This window comes from Lethenteron reissneri, chromosome 29 (assembly GCF_015708825.2).
Source record: "Lethenteron reissneri isolate LAM-NWPU_2019-01 chromosome 29, ASM1570882v1, whole genome shotgun sequence".
Lineage (NCBI taxonomy): Eukaryota > Metazoa > Chordata > Hyperoartia > Petromyzontiformes > Petromyzontidae > Lethenteron > Lethenteron reissneri.
Genome location: NC_083807.1, coordinates 8,061,527 through 8,075,194, shown reverse-complemented (window position 1 = coordinate 8,075,194; position 13,668 = coordinate 8,061,527). Strand labels below are relative to the sequence as shown.

The following is a 13,668-nucleotide window of genomic DNA, read 5'->3' as shown; positions in this document are numbered from 1 at the left end:
CGCAGGACGGAAACACGCTGATACACATTGCTGCCATGTGCGGTCACCCTGACACTGCCTTGATGTTCCTGAAGAAGGGAGTCCCTCTGCTCATGCCAAACAAGGTAGAGTTTAACGTAACACAGGTTTTTTTTTTTCCCACAGTCGAGGTTTTTTTCCCACAGTCGAGGTTTTTTTCCCATAGTCGAGGTTTTTTACCCACAGTCGATGTTACCAGCCAATGTAATTCCAAGTATCCTTGTCTCCATGGTTATCTGCGCACTTTTCAGTTTTAGGTTTTCACCGTAAAAACTCGGCCAGATTACGACGTCGCACTAATCCAATGATCAATAATGAAACAATCAAAACTTGCATGCTTTGAAGGCGCCTTTCTTGAACCAAGGCACATGTATCTCAGTTATTCAAATAATAATAAGGTGTATAATCTTTGGTTCTTTCGGTAAAGTCACGTAGGTATAAAATAAATTAAATTTAATCATAAATAAAAATAAAATTGTGATCAAATTTATGTTATTTTCTACCTACGTGACTTTACCGAAAGAACCAAAGAGTATGGATCCCTGTAGTCACGAAAACTTCAAATCTAAATCAGGTGTATCTCAACAGTGCTTTCCTATTGTACCCTTGTGAATTATATAGGAAGAAAAATACAACGAAGTTTTTGAATTAGTAATGTAGTTCCAAGTCATTAAAAAGAGCAATGGAACAACAACTGAAACGTGCACAGAGAACCACGGAGGGACGTGGATGCTTGGACTTACATCGAGAGACAGAATGAGGAACACAGAGATTCAGTTTGTTATTGAAACTGTGACTAAAAGTAAGTGGCCGTGTGCAGGACCCATTGCTAGAATGCATGATGGCAGTTTAACAACAATAATATACTTGTGGTATGGCAGGCAAGGAATGAAACGGGGATTCGAGAGAACGTGCCAGCAGAGATAGAGCGAGGGAATCAACCAGTGTGCAAGGAGTTAGGTGCATTATCACATCACAGGATTGTGAGAGATGGTAGCGACTTGGGGAGGCCTTCATTCAGCAGTGGATTCACCAAGGCTGATGATAATGGAAGTTATATTGTGTATGTGTGGGAATTGAAGGTAGCCACGAGAGAGAGAGAGTAATGGGAGTTGGTTGGGTGGTTCAAAGTTGGAGTGCTAAGCTGACACCGCTGGGATCCTGGGTTCAAATCCAGGGGGCCGCATGTTGTTGAGTAATAACTACGCCAGCAAACAAAACACGTCACGATTTAAAGCTTTCGTGACTGCAGGGATTCATCTTCTTGGTTCTTTCGGTAAAGTCACGTAGAAGGGAAGTAATAAAATAATGTTTTATGTTTTATTTTTATTATTTTATTACTTCCCTTCTACGTGACTTTACCGAAAGAACCAAGAAGAAAAAAACACGTCACGTTAACATACTCTCTGGCTCTTTCGGTAAAGTCACGTAGGTAGAAAAAATAATATAAAGAACACGACATTTTGGTTGCAACACAAGCGGCCGTCATCAGGTGAGAAAGAATGATCTGATGTTGTGGCTTTAAATAGCCACGGGGGGGAGGGGTTGGGGTTTTGTAGAGTTGTGCTTTTTTCTACCTACGTGACATTACCGAAATAACCAGATAGTATGGATTCCTGCAGTCACGAAAGCTTCAAATCAACATCACGTAAAATTTGTTTCTGCCCTTAAGTTTGCTAAATTACAGCTCTGCGAAAAAGAAATGTATATCGAACATTACTCTGATATGGCAGAGCGGGTGAGAAAGTGCTGCCATCTGCTGTGTGGATCAGGTCACTTGAAGTGGTCTCAGAGGTAGCTCATTGATATCCCCTTCTGTGGGCTGTTCTTTAACACAAAAGGGTTGCACTTGCTCTGAGAGAGATCTGAATGGGTGTTTTGTCTCAGGACATGACGTCAATAACTCGAATCTGGATATTTATTTTTACCAATGTGTTTAGGTTATATGTCACAGGTACTCTGAAAAGAGATTGAAGCTTCGTTATAATAGGGAAACAAATAATTGAAAGGCTTAGCCTTGAGATTTTAAGTGCACCGCCACAGTTTCCACTTGTGATGTCAAAGCTACGCAGGAGCTATTTCTACCCTATTCAGATTGTGGCAGCCCAATTACCGTGACATTGTAATGATGCACAGTGCCTTGCGGCATCTGCTCCATTTCAAGCAGTTATCGTTGGTCTCCAGCCTGCACACACCTTTCAGTCTGATGAAATCAAATAATTAGTACACTTGGTATTTGCACCAATCTTAAAGTGCAAGGCTATATTGAAGGTGCTATGTTTCAGGGACGATTATAATCTGCACGAGTTTTATAGAATGGGGCAATGCTTCTCTGTGGCTTTACCCCATTCAGGCTATTTGCAAGAACTGGCATTGGTCTAAATTGGCAAATTTGGACCATGATGCTGGCACACGTGGCCCAAACCTTTGACCAATAGCATCAGGAGATCTGCGACATCCATTGCGAAGCGGACGGCATATATTTTCTGATCAATACACCCGCAGAGTATTAGCCAGGGCGGCCATTGGACTCGTACCATGAAGTTTTCCTGCAACAAACGACATTCGCAGAAATAATCGGAATTGGTTTTCTGCTCTACGTTGGCCCATGGATCCCAAGTGCATGGAGAGGACTTTAAAAGTTGACAGCACAGCATCCTGGAATGGGGAGCTAGAATTTGAGACAGAAGTAGATTTGAACGCAGCACTGCCATGGGCTCGTGTTGTCACATGTTTTGCTTTCCCCAGGACATCCTCTTGTTGAGTCATAGCTGTCCTGGGAAATTTGTCAGTCTTCAAGGGACATTAAACATCGTGTTTGTTTTTATCAGCTGCACTACAGTATGTATATATGTTGAAATTATTTCGCACCGTTTTTAGCCAACTGGAGATGTGGGGGAAGGACAACAAACTAAACGCAAAAATCTGTTCTAAAGAAAAGATTTTTCAATCCAGATTTAGTCATAGTAACACATCACTCAAAGCAATGCATTTGCATCGAATTCTCCAGTTTTTTTAATTATTGCGGGATAATATTCATATTCTCATTGCGTGCCTTGGGTATTTTTGTATTGTTATGTATCTCAGAGGTGACAACCCTCGCAAAGGATGGGCGCCGGGGTGGCGAGATGTTAACTATATCGCCTGATATACGGGAGGTTGTGGGTTCGATCCTGACCCCTGATGCCTGTATATTGGTCGTGTGGATTTTTCTGCGGGTCCTCGGGTTTTCCCCTCCACATTTAGAATCATGCATTTAGAATATTTGGCTGCCAAAGAATTTCCACGTGATAAGCCACTTCGTTGAGCTATCATTTGTGGCCAGGTCGCTTCTAAAAAATAGCTCAGTGGGGCCTTACCTGGTTTAAAAAAAAAATACCCGGTAAAATTAAGAATAGTTTAGAGTTAAAAATAGGACACATTTATATTTTTGACCGCGTCGCGACACGGTACGTACCGCCCGTCGCAGGCTGGCGCGGTGTGCCTGCACGCCGCCGCGGCCAGGGGCCACGTGACCGTGGTGAAGGCGCTGCTGCTCAAGGGGGCTCTGGTGGACGCCCTCACGAGAGACAAGCGAACGGCGCTGCACATCGCCGTGCAGAACTGCAAGCCGCCCGTCGTGCAGATGCTGCTCGGCTTCGGGGCGCAGCTTCACCTCAAGGGCGGCAAGGTGCGAATTTTCATTGCGGTGGGGAAAATTAAAAAAATAAATTTGGTTTGCCTCTGGTCGGCAATTATCGGTGTTTTGGAAGTCACGGTCGAGAGGTTGTCGGCAATAGCTTTCGTGCCACCCGTACATTGTCATCGCAAACTTTTTTCCTGCTATGTTCTGCAGCTGTTGCACAGGCATCCATATGACTTCTCAAAGATCTGCACGTTCAGCATCTCACCGTCTGGCTTGAGGGCTTCCCCTTGGTCACCCACCTCTGGGTGCCGCCCCAATGCCGGCCTCAGTCACATTGCCTCCCCCTTCATGCACACGCGCCCACCCCTATCGCACCCTCCTTCCTCAATATGTCTACATTGCCCTGTCAGTTTCCATTGCAAGTTCGTGAATTGTCTATCCCAGGGGTTGTCAACTAATATAACAATAAGAACCATTTATTTTTAGAATTCGAAAATAAAAACCCCTCAAAATTTCAAGAGCCGCAATGCATGTGAATTCGAGACAGCGGTCGTTAATAAATGACTTGACGAAGCAAGTCGTCAAAGAGCGAGCAGCAGGTTTGCCAACCCCTGGCCTACCCCAACATATCCTGCCAAGAGGTTTTTAGCATTCTGTGCATCTAAATTCATACGTGATCCACCATACGATGCTTCCAAAGTGATGTGCTACACACACACAATACATCCTAGCACCCAGTTAATAATTGGGGAGACAAAGGCGGCCAGGCATGGGGTGCTGGCCACCCCCTCACGTGCCACACTGGCCTCTATAGGTGCTTTACAACAGCACTTGCCCCAACAGTATGTTGGAGGCTATACGGTGATCTTTGTCTTTGTACTGTGCTGTTATCTTGGGTGCAGCTGGTTACAAATTAACTGATAATTTGTGAATTATCCTTAAGATGTTTCTCCTGTTTAATTATTAATTCGCATAATTTCCATTAAGTACGATTAGAGTGTGATAATTATTCATCCACCTTGACTCCTGATTAGGCTTTCTGAACGAGTCATTAGTTTCTCAGCAGCTGGACAATTGAACCATGCGTTATAAAGAGCACTTCACATGCGATGGGACGTCGCGGCCATCGTGCAATGGTCAGTGCAGTGGACTGGGCGATCCAGAGGTCACCAGTTCGATGTCCCGGCGCGGCAGTTGAAGCAATGGGGCAGGTTTCTTAAATCACCCGCGACGTTGTCCACGCAGCAGTATAAATGGGTAACACCGCCGCAGTTGGTCGATCGGCAGTCCCCGTGCGGTGGGGTAAATCGTGGGCACTTCCACCTCTTCCTTGATATTTGGCGTGCGTTGAATGCATAGCGAGCAGCAGCGGCGTAACATTATCAGCTCAGAGGGTGAGGCGATCGGTCAGTTGGGGCCCCGATATTAGATTTGCGCAAATTGCGAAAGACAACATTTACCGCCCCGATTCAATTGACATTAAACGCGGAACGTAAATGAAAGCATTTTCATAAAAAAAAAAAAAATCGAAACTGCGTTTTTTAATCAGTGTTTGTTCTTTTACACTGTTTTCATATTCTTAGGTTTTTTCGGTAAAGTCACTTAGGTAAAAAATAAAAATAAAAATTAATAAAAGTAAAATAAAAATAAAATAAAAATCACGACGTTTCGGGGACAACACAAGCTTCCGTCTTCAGGTGGAACCGTCACAGCACGATTGCTGTATCAAGATTTTATTAATTTAAATATTTTACCTACGTGACTTTACCGAAAAAACCTAAGAATATGAATCCTTGCAGTCACGAAAGCTTCAAATCTAGAACTTTTACACTGATAATTGGTTCTTTACCCTTCTATCTGGCAACAAAACTGACACCTTTTTGCAAGGAGTCATGTTTGCATAGACCGCAATACCTGCAGTCATAATACAAACAAAAGAACATAACTCTGATAATGTGCACTGTCCTTGAAGTTGATTGGTCCACACCCGAGACAGCATTCCTTCGAGCCTAGTCTCATATGGGTTGGACCAGATGACGCCAAAAGGCGCACAACTCAAGGACAATGCACCATCAGAGTATGAGAGCTCGGGGCAAGCATCTACACTATGGGGACCTCATTTGCCAGTAAAAATATGATAATTGGTTCTTTACCCTTCTATCTGGCAACAAAACTGACACCTTTCTGCAAGGAGTCATGTTTGCATAGACCGCAATACCTGCAGTCATAATACAAACAAAAGAACATAACTCTGATAATGTGCACTGTCCTTGAAGTTGATTGGTCCACACCCGAGACAGCTTTCCTTCGAGCCTAGTCTCATATGGGTTGGACCAGATGACGCCAAAAGGCGCACAACTCAAGGACAATGCACCATCAGAGTATGAGAGCTCGGGGCAAGCATCTACACTATGGGGACCTCATTTGCCAGTAAAAATATGATAATTGGTTCTTTACCCTTCTATCTGGCAACAAAACTGACACCTTTTTGCAAGGAGTCATGTTTGCATAGACCGCAATACCTGCAGTCATAATACAAACAAAAGAACATAACTCTGATAATGTGCACTGTCCTTGAAGTTGATTGGTCCACACCCGAGACAGCTTTCCTTCGAGCCTAGTCTCATATGGGTTGGACCAGATGACGCCAAAAGGCGCACAACTCAAGGACAATGCACCATCAGAGTATGAGAGCTCGGGGCAAGCATCTACACTATGGGGACCTCATTTGCCAGTAAAAATATGATAATTGGTTCTTTACCCTTCTATCTGGCAACAAAACTGACACCTTTTTGCAAGGAGTCATGTTTGCATAGACCGCAATACCTGCAGTCATAATACAAACAAAAGAACATAACTCTGATAATGTGCACTGTCCTTGAAGTTGATTGGTCCACACCCGAGACAGCTTTCCTTCGAGCCTAGTCTCATATGGGTTGGACCAGATGACGCCAAAAGGCGCACAACTCAAGGACAATGCACCATCAGAGTATGAGAGCTCGGGGCAAGCATCTACACTATGGGGACCTCATTTGCCAGTAAAAATATGATAATTGGTTCTTTACCCTTCTATCTGGCAACAAAACTGACACCTTTTTGCAAGGAGTCATGTTTGCATAGACCGCAATACCTGCAGTCATAATACAAACAAAAGAACATAACTCTGATAATGTGCACTGTCCTTGAAGTTGATTGGTCCACACCCGAGACAGCTTTCCTTCGAGCCTAGTCTCATATGGGTTGGACCAGATGACGCCAAAAGGCGCACAACTCAATGACAATGCACCATCAGAGTATGAGAGCTCGGGGCAAGCATCTACACTATGGGGACCTCATTTGCCAGTAAAAATATGATAATTGGTTCTTTACCCTTCTATCTGGCAACAAAACAAAACTGACACCTTTTTACACTGTTTTTGAAAACACATCTAATGGTGGTTGTCAAGGGGGTCCCAAATCGTCGCTTTTGTCACCGTGGGGGGGGGGGGGGGGTGCAAGGCACCCCTGCCTGCCCGACACGAGTCACGCTGCTATCGAGCAGCGGTGTGATTAAAACATTTCAGGGCTGCACCTTTACTTGTTACATGTCTTGTGAATGGTTCTTTCCACTCAACCTACATGGGCGCATGTGCGCATCACATTTCCCCTGGGATCCAGCAAGAATGAACTGTCAACGGACTGACATCCACCTCTCATCCACTCTAGAGGCGTTATATGAGAACAGACTGAAAAGCACCTGACGGCTCTATAATAAAAATAGAATACCTGGTTTGCATGTTGGTGAAAAACCATTCCCCCCCCTTCCCCACTGAATTTATCAAGACAATCAATTTGCCAGAACGTTTTGGAAATTCGGCTACCTGTTGTGCCAAGCATTGTAAAAACGCTGCATTTTCACTATTGCATTAATTAAGTACACGCGGTCACTCAGTGTTTCAGAGCGGGTGAGAAACTGCACTGTGGGTGCAGCGCCAAACTCGCACTCAGAAGGTTGACAGTTGCATTATCAGTCCGTTATTTGCCCAGGGTCAATACCACGAGTGCCCCTTTGTGAGAAGTCAACAGTGGGCAATGTTTAGGGGCACCGAGAATGTGGGATTTTCACCTGGCCGGGCCTCGGAAAGGTGAAAAGAGTAGGGGAACACACCTGGGTGTTTGGGTTCCGCTGCAGGATTTACAGTAGAGACGGTTTATAAAATGGGATTGCTGTTAAAGACGGTGAAAAGTGATTGTGTTTCCACTTTTAGTTGGTATTTTCCTGCGAAAAATTCACGAATATTTACGTTCCAAAAAAAATCCCCATGGACATGCAGTTATATTATTATTATGTATGTTCATTGAGGCTTCTAGTGTAATGAATACGAACGGAATTCAATTGGTAACACCTACCCAGTAAACATGCAACAGTAGCGCCAACATTGGCATGTGGTTGCAACCGTTGCACCAACGTTGGTGCATCTCTGCGTGTTTACTGGGTACTGGTATCAGTGACGTTTTAACTGGCTCCGTGGGTGGGGTTAAGCTGACATGAAATTTGTATCAATAACAACAAAAAATCAATAATCCTACATGAGAATGATATATATAATACATCTTAATTCCTTTTAAGGAAAAAAATGTTTTTAAAAAATGTTTCCTTTTAAGGCAGTGTCATTGACGAATTTGTTGAGCGTTTTGTTGTCAATTACCGAGAGGCGTTAACAATGATGGTGACAGGGGTGCATTCCACCCTTTCGAAAGAACGCGAGGCCACGACGAACCGTGGATGGCACAGTGAGCGTTCCACGCACTGCATCGACTCATTCTTCCCTCTGCGTTTTTTCTTTCGTTCTCCGCCAGGCCCAGGAGACGCCTCTGCACATCGCCGCGCAGGTCAAGGAGGGCGAGAAGGTGGCCGACATGCTGCTGAAGAGCGGCGCCGACGTGAATGCAGAGCAGGAGGTGACACGCACCCACCACGATGCCTTTTTAAAAAAATTCATTTATTTCAACTCAACGATCACAGAACAAGAAGCGGGGGTGGTGGTGGTGGTGGGGTGGCATTACACCCCGCAAGCAGAAGCCCGAGATCGCGTGGCAGGGCTTGGCGACGAGAGGCGGGTTGGGATCTCCGCAGTACCCGTGTCCTGGAGCCTCTAGCACAGAAGTGAAAGAAATTTATAATGGGGCAGTGGGCGGAGGTGGTAAGGGAGAAGATAACTCACCATTGGAACCTCATTTGCCAGTAAAAATATGATAATTGTTTTTTTACCCTTCTATCTGGCAACAAAACTGACACCTTTTTACAAGGAGTCATGTTTGCATAGACCGCAATACCTGCAGTCATAATACAAACAAAAGACATAACTCTGATAATGGACAGTGCACATTATCAGAGTTATGTCTTTTGTTTGTATTATAATGGACAGTGCACATTATCAGAGTTATGTCTTTTGTTTGTATTATGACTGCAGGTATTGCGGTCTATGCAAACATGACTCCTTGTAAAAAGGTGTCAGTTTTGTTGCCAGATAGAAGGGTAAAAAACCAATTATCATATTTTTACTGGCAAATGAGGTTCCCATAGTGTAGATGCTTGCCCCGAGCTCTCATACTCTGATGGTGCATTGTCTTTGAGTTGTGCGCCTTTTGGCGTCATCTGGTCAAACCCATGTGAGACTAGGCTCTAAGGAAAGCTGTCTCGGGTGTGGACCAATCAACTTCAAGGACAGTGCACATTATCAGAGTTATGTCTTTTGTTTGTATTATGACTGCAGGTATTGCGGTCTATGCAAACATGACTCCTTGTAAAAAGGTGTCAGTTTTGTTGCCAGATAGAAGGGTAAAAAAACAATTATCAAGATAACTCACGTGAAAGGGAAGGAAGGGGGAGGGTAAAGAGATGACGAGGGGAGGAGGGGAGGGAAACAAGGGAAAATGCATTTAATAAAACGCCACAAGTAAAATAACGTACGCGCGACGCGTGAGATTGTCAACTTACGCCCCTCAGTATGATCTGCTCCTGCCAGTTCTCAGCACCGCCTGCCTCTTGAGACAAAACTCACTTTGAGGTGGCGAGGCGATAACACCCGTGCGTCACGGCAAGGAGGACCCGGGTGTGATGTTTGTGTGTTCTCTCCCCTCGTTCACCATGGGTTTCCTCCAGGTTTGTCCGTTGTTTTTTCCTCTCGCAGGTATAATGAAAATCATACGATGTAACTGGTGTTGGCTAAAACATCCCGATGCTGAAAGATTACCTGTGAAACACTCAATTGGGATTACACGTGGTAACATCAACCCCATAGGGGTCTCATAGGGACCACATTAGACCTCTGAGCCAGTAACTACCACGGTGGCGAGATGTTAACGACCTCTCCTGATATACAGGAGGTCGTGGTTTCGATCCCGACTCTGACGCCTGTATATTTGGAGTTTGCGTGTTCTCCCCGTGGTCGCGCTGATTTTTCTCTGGGTCCTCCGGGTTTCCCTCCACATTTATAAAGACGCATTTAGAGTACTCGTCAGCTGTAACATTTGCACACGATAAACCACTTCGTTGAGCTATCAATTGTGGCGAGGTCACATCTGAAAAAAGTATTCTATGTTATATGTAATATCGCCTCCACTCAAGTGGGTATCAGAACATTGTACACCAAAATAAAATGCAAAGGCAATGAAATGACGTCGAAGTAAAAGCCATGAGAAAATCGTGAGTCTTGCGCTCACTCCTAAACACCCCGAGGCTCGTGGCGTCCCAGATCACCGCCGGCAAAACATTCCAGATTGAATGTATAAACTGTCAAAATAACTATGTATCTCAGTGGGACTTACCTCGTAAAAAATATATAGTTTAGCTTAACTTGGATATATTGGGATGAAGCTGGCCAGCATATCTTGATTAAACAAGTTTTATGCGATGGTCTCAGCCTGGACACTAATGACTTCACACACTTTGATTAAAAGCTGGATTGAGCTGAAGATGTTAGAGTCACCGCTAATGCACGGAGAGCATCACGCAACGATGGCTTTAACTTAATTGGACCTCGCCCGTCTCGGGGCCAGTGTTGTTATGAACACCGGATATCAAATTATTGGAATTCTGTCATCTGCTGCTTCGAAAAAAAAACGTTGTATGAAAAAAAGACTTAACACTTTCATCAACAAGTTAAAAAATGAAATTAATAAAAATAAAACAATAAAAATCACGACGTTTCGGAGGTCCCACCTGATAACGGAGACTTGTGTTGCCTCCGAAACGTCGTGATTTTTATTGTTTTATTTTTATTAATTTCATTTTTTACCTACGTGACTTTACCGAAAGAACTAAGAGTATGGATCCTTGCAGTCACGAAAGCTTCAAATCTAGAATTCATCGACAATACCGCGGCCTTTAAATATTAATAATTCGTGAGATTTTGGGCAACGGCTCTTCTTGAAGAAAATCGACGTGCTGCTCTGTTCGTGTTGGGTGCGAGTTGTGACTCCTGAAGTAACTCGAGAATCAAACGACAGCTTGATGTGTCCTTTTCCAGGCCAGTTCCCTGGCAACGTGATCTCCTCCTGACTGCAGGGAGCTATGGAATGACATTCCTTTGCGTCATGACACGACTGTTTGCACAGTTGAAATATTGCAATCAATATACGTTGAAACTCACGTTTCCTGCGTGTGGATTAGTTGTGGATTAAGCACGCTTACGAAAAATGTAATTACATACTGTAAAATGATATTACATGCGTATGTGTGTTGGTTCTTTTGTCAGTTGCTTTCTCATACTTTTTTCTCTTATTTCCCATTCTTTCGCTTCCCTTTTCTGTGCATTTTCCCTTAACATTATATCATTAACTCTGCTCCCCTTACCGTGGTGTGTGCCACGGGTACAACGTTGCTCGTTACAGCCCGATTCGCTCAAGTTGTGGACTGTACGTGTTTTAGCATTGTCTCGTCAATCCCTCCCACTTTAGCCCAGATCATTGAAACTTTTCCATGATATAAATTCTCCGCAGCGTGCTCGATGCGCTACTTGGCAAAAGGTGACATTCGATTGTCTGAAAATTGAAAAAAAGCACTGGCCTTTAATGAAAGCACTGGTTGACTGTACGCAGCCTCAACTGTAGCCATCACGACTCTCAAATGCGCTCCACAAGCCGGCAACCCGAGCATTGTTGTTGTACGCGCCACCTCGTACAGCTGTGGGCAGCAATTATCGCGTGTTATGAGCAGGCAATTAGCTCCTGTAATGACCAGGGATGTGACGAGGATTATTGTTGGATGCAAACGAGGTGGAGCGAGCACCTGTTCCTCTTTTTTAAGCGCAGCGCATTTGGCGTGTCAAAACACACCGCAGACTTGTGGCCTCTGTGTACATTACAAAACGACACTTGTCGATTTGGATTCCCATCAGAGGTTTCTTTGGTTTGGGTTAGATCGCGTAAATATAAATGAGTCGGTAAACCCGCCACCACCCGACAAAACCAATTAGTCAGGTTTATCACGTAAACAGAACGTGCCAATTCCTTACTAGTTCAGCACACCGCTGTGTTGGAGAGTAAACCCACAACGTTTACAAGTTGAGTACGACGTTTCGCCGGTAATTACAACCAGCCTCATCATCGTGGCATGTTTTGTTTACGTGACTAACTTTACGAAGTGGCTGTGTCCGTTGGTGGCGGGTTTACCAACACGTTCATATTCATGCGATTTAACCCCCCCCAAAAAAACCTCTTATTGATTATATTGGTCGCTAAAGCCTACGTCTTAAACAGATTTGGATTTATTTTCTATTCCCCCCCCCCCCCCCCCCCAGAACGGTGAGACTCCGATGCACATTGCCGCAAGACACGGGCACCTGAAGGTGATGCAGCTCCTCATCAGGGAGGGAGGAGATCTTCTGTGGAGATCCAAGGTAAAACTAAACATCGCTGTATTGTACCACACCCCTGCACGCTAAGAAGAAACACACCAGAGTTATAGTCTGTGCATTCATCCACTGTCAATTCTGGAATCTGTATCTGTCGGTCAGATAAGTCTAATGCAGAATTTATGTACCACCAAATTGTTAACCTGTTCAAACCAAAACTCACGTGGTGGTCCTAAGCCATTTGTGGAATTTGGACGGGGTCAGTCCCTCCTTTGCACGACCACGGCTGAGTATCCATAACGAGACAGATTATTCAAGTTCAAGTTCATTTATTAGGTATAGCCCTGTGAGCCATTCAGCTCTTGAATCGGGTGCAACCGCAACAAACAAAAAACAGATTATACATCATTAGACCACCTTTGCCATTACCAAAATATAATAATAGGGTTGTTCCCCTTTTTTCTGGCAACAAAACTGAAACCTTTCTACAAGGATTCATGTCTGCATTAACCACAATACTTGCAGGCAAAATGCAAACAAAAAACACATTCTGATAATATATGCATTGTCCTTGAAACTGATTGGTCCACACCAGAGACAGCTTTCTTTAGAGCCTCGTCTCAATTGTTGCGAGACCAGATGACGCCAAAAGGCGTACAGCTCAAAGACAATGCACTATAAAAGTAATGAGGGCTAGGGGTAAGCATCTACATCATTAGACCTCCTTTGCCAGTACCAAAATATAATAAAAGGGGAACAACCCTATTGTGAAACAGATTATGTTGTGATGCTGCATTGGCGGTGGTGGAGTTGGTACGTCATGCAGAAACCAAGGTGCGGGAAGCACCACCTACGAGGATGTGAGCAAGGGTGGAATGTACAAGGCAGTGGAGCAAGTAGGTGCTTATTTGCACGTGTTATCTCCGTGTGTGCGCGCGGTGTTCTCTCGGAGCGCTCCGTGGTGCCCGAGGAGGACATCGCTCACAAATATGCACGGGTGATTTTCGAAACCCACTTTGCTGCACTGCTATGTGCGATGCCAACGATGCCGTCTTGGCATCCGACGGTTTGACTCGGTCAGAAATGTCACCGTTGCATCAGCGACCGGTCTCCTGGCGATTGAGAGCTCAGTCCGGGGGAGGACCCGGCTGTCGCCTTGTGGACGCGTCGCCCCGTCTTGACGCGCAA

General features: G+C 44.6%; 1 protein-coding gene across 1 annotated transcript in view; it reads left to right on the top strand.

Moving 5' to 3' along the window:
- LOC133349220 (serine/threonine-protein phosphatase 6 regulatory ankyrin repeat subunit B-like) overlaps positions 1 to 13,668 on the top strand; it is a 90,274-nt gene that overhangs the window by 41,840 nt on the left and 34,766 nt on the right. Inside the window, 4 exon segments of the mRNA XM_061562528.1 lie at positions 6 to 104; positions 3,488 to 3,688; positions 8,483 to 8,584; positions 12,427 to 12,525. Coding sequence (XP_061418512.1) covers positions 6 to 104; positions 3,488 to 3,688; positions 8,483 to 8,584; positions 12,427 to 12,525 — 501 coding nt within the window.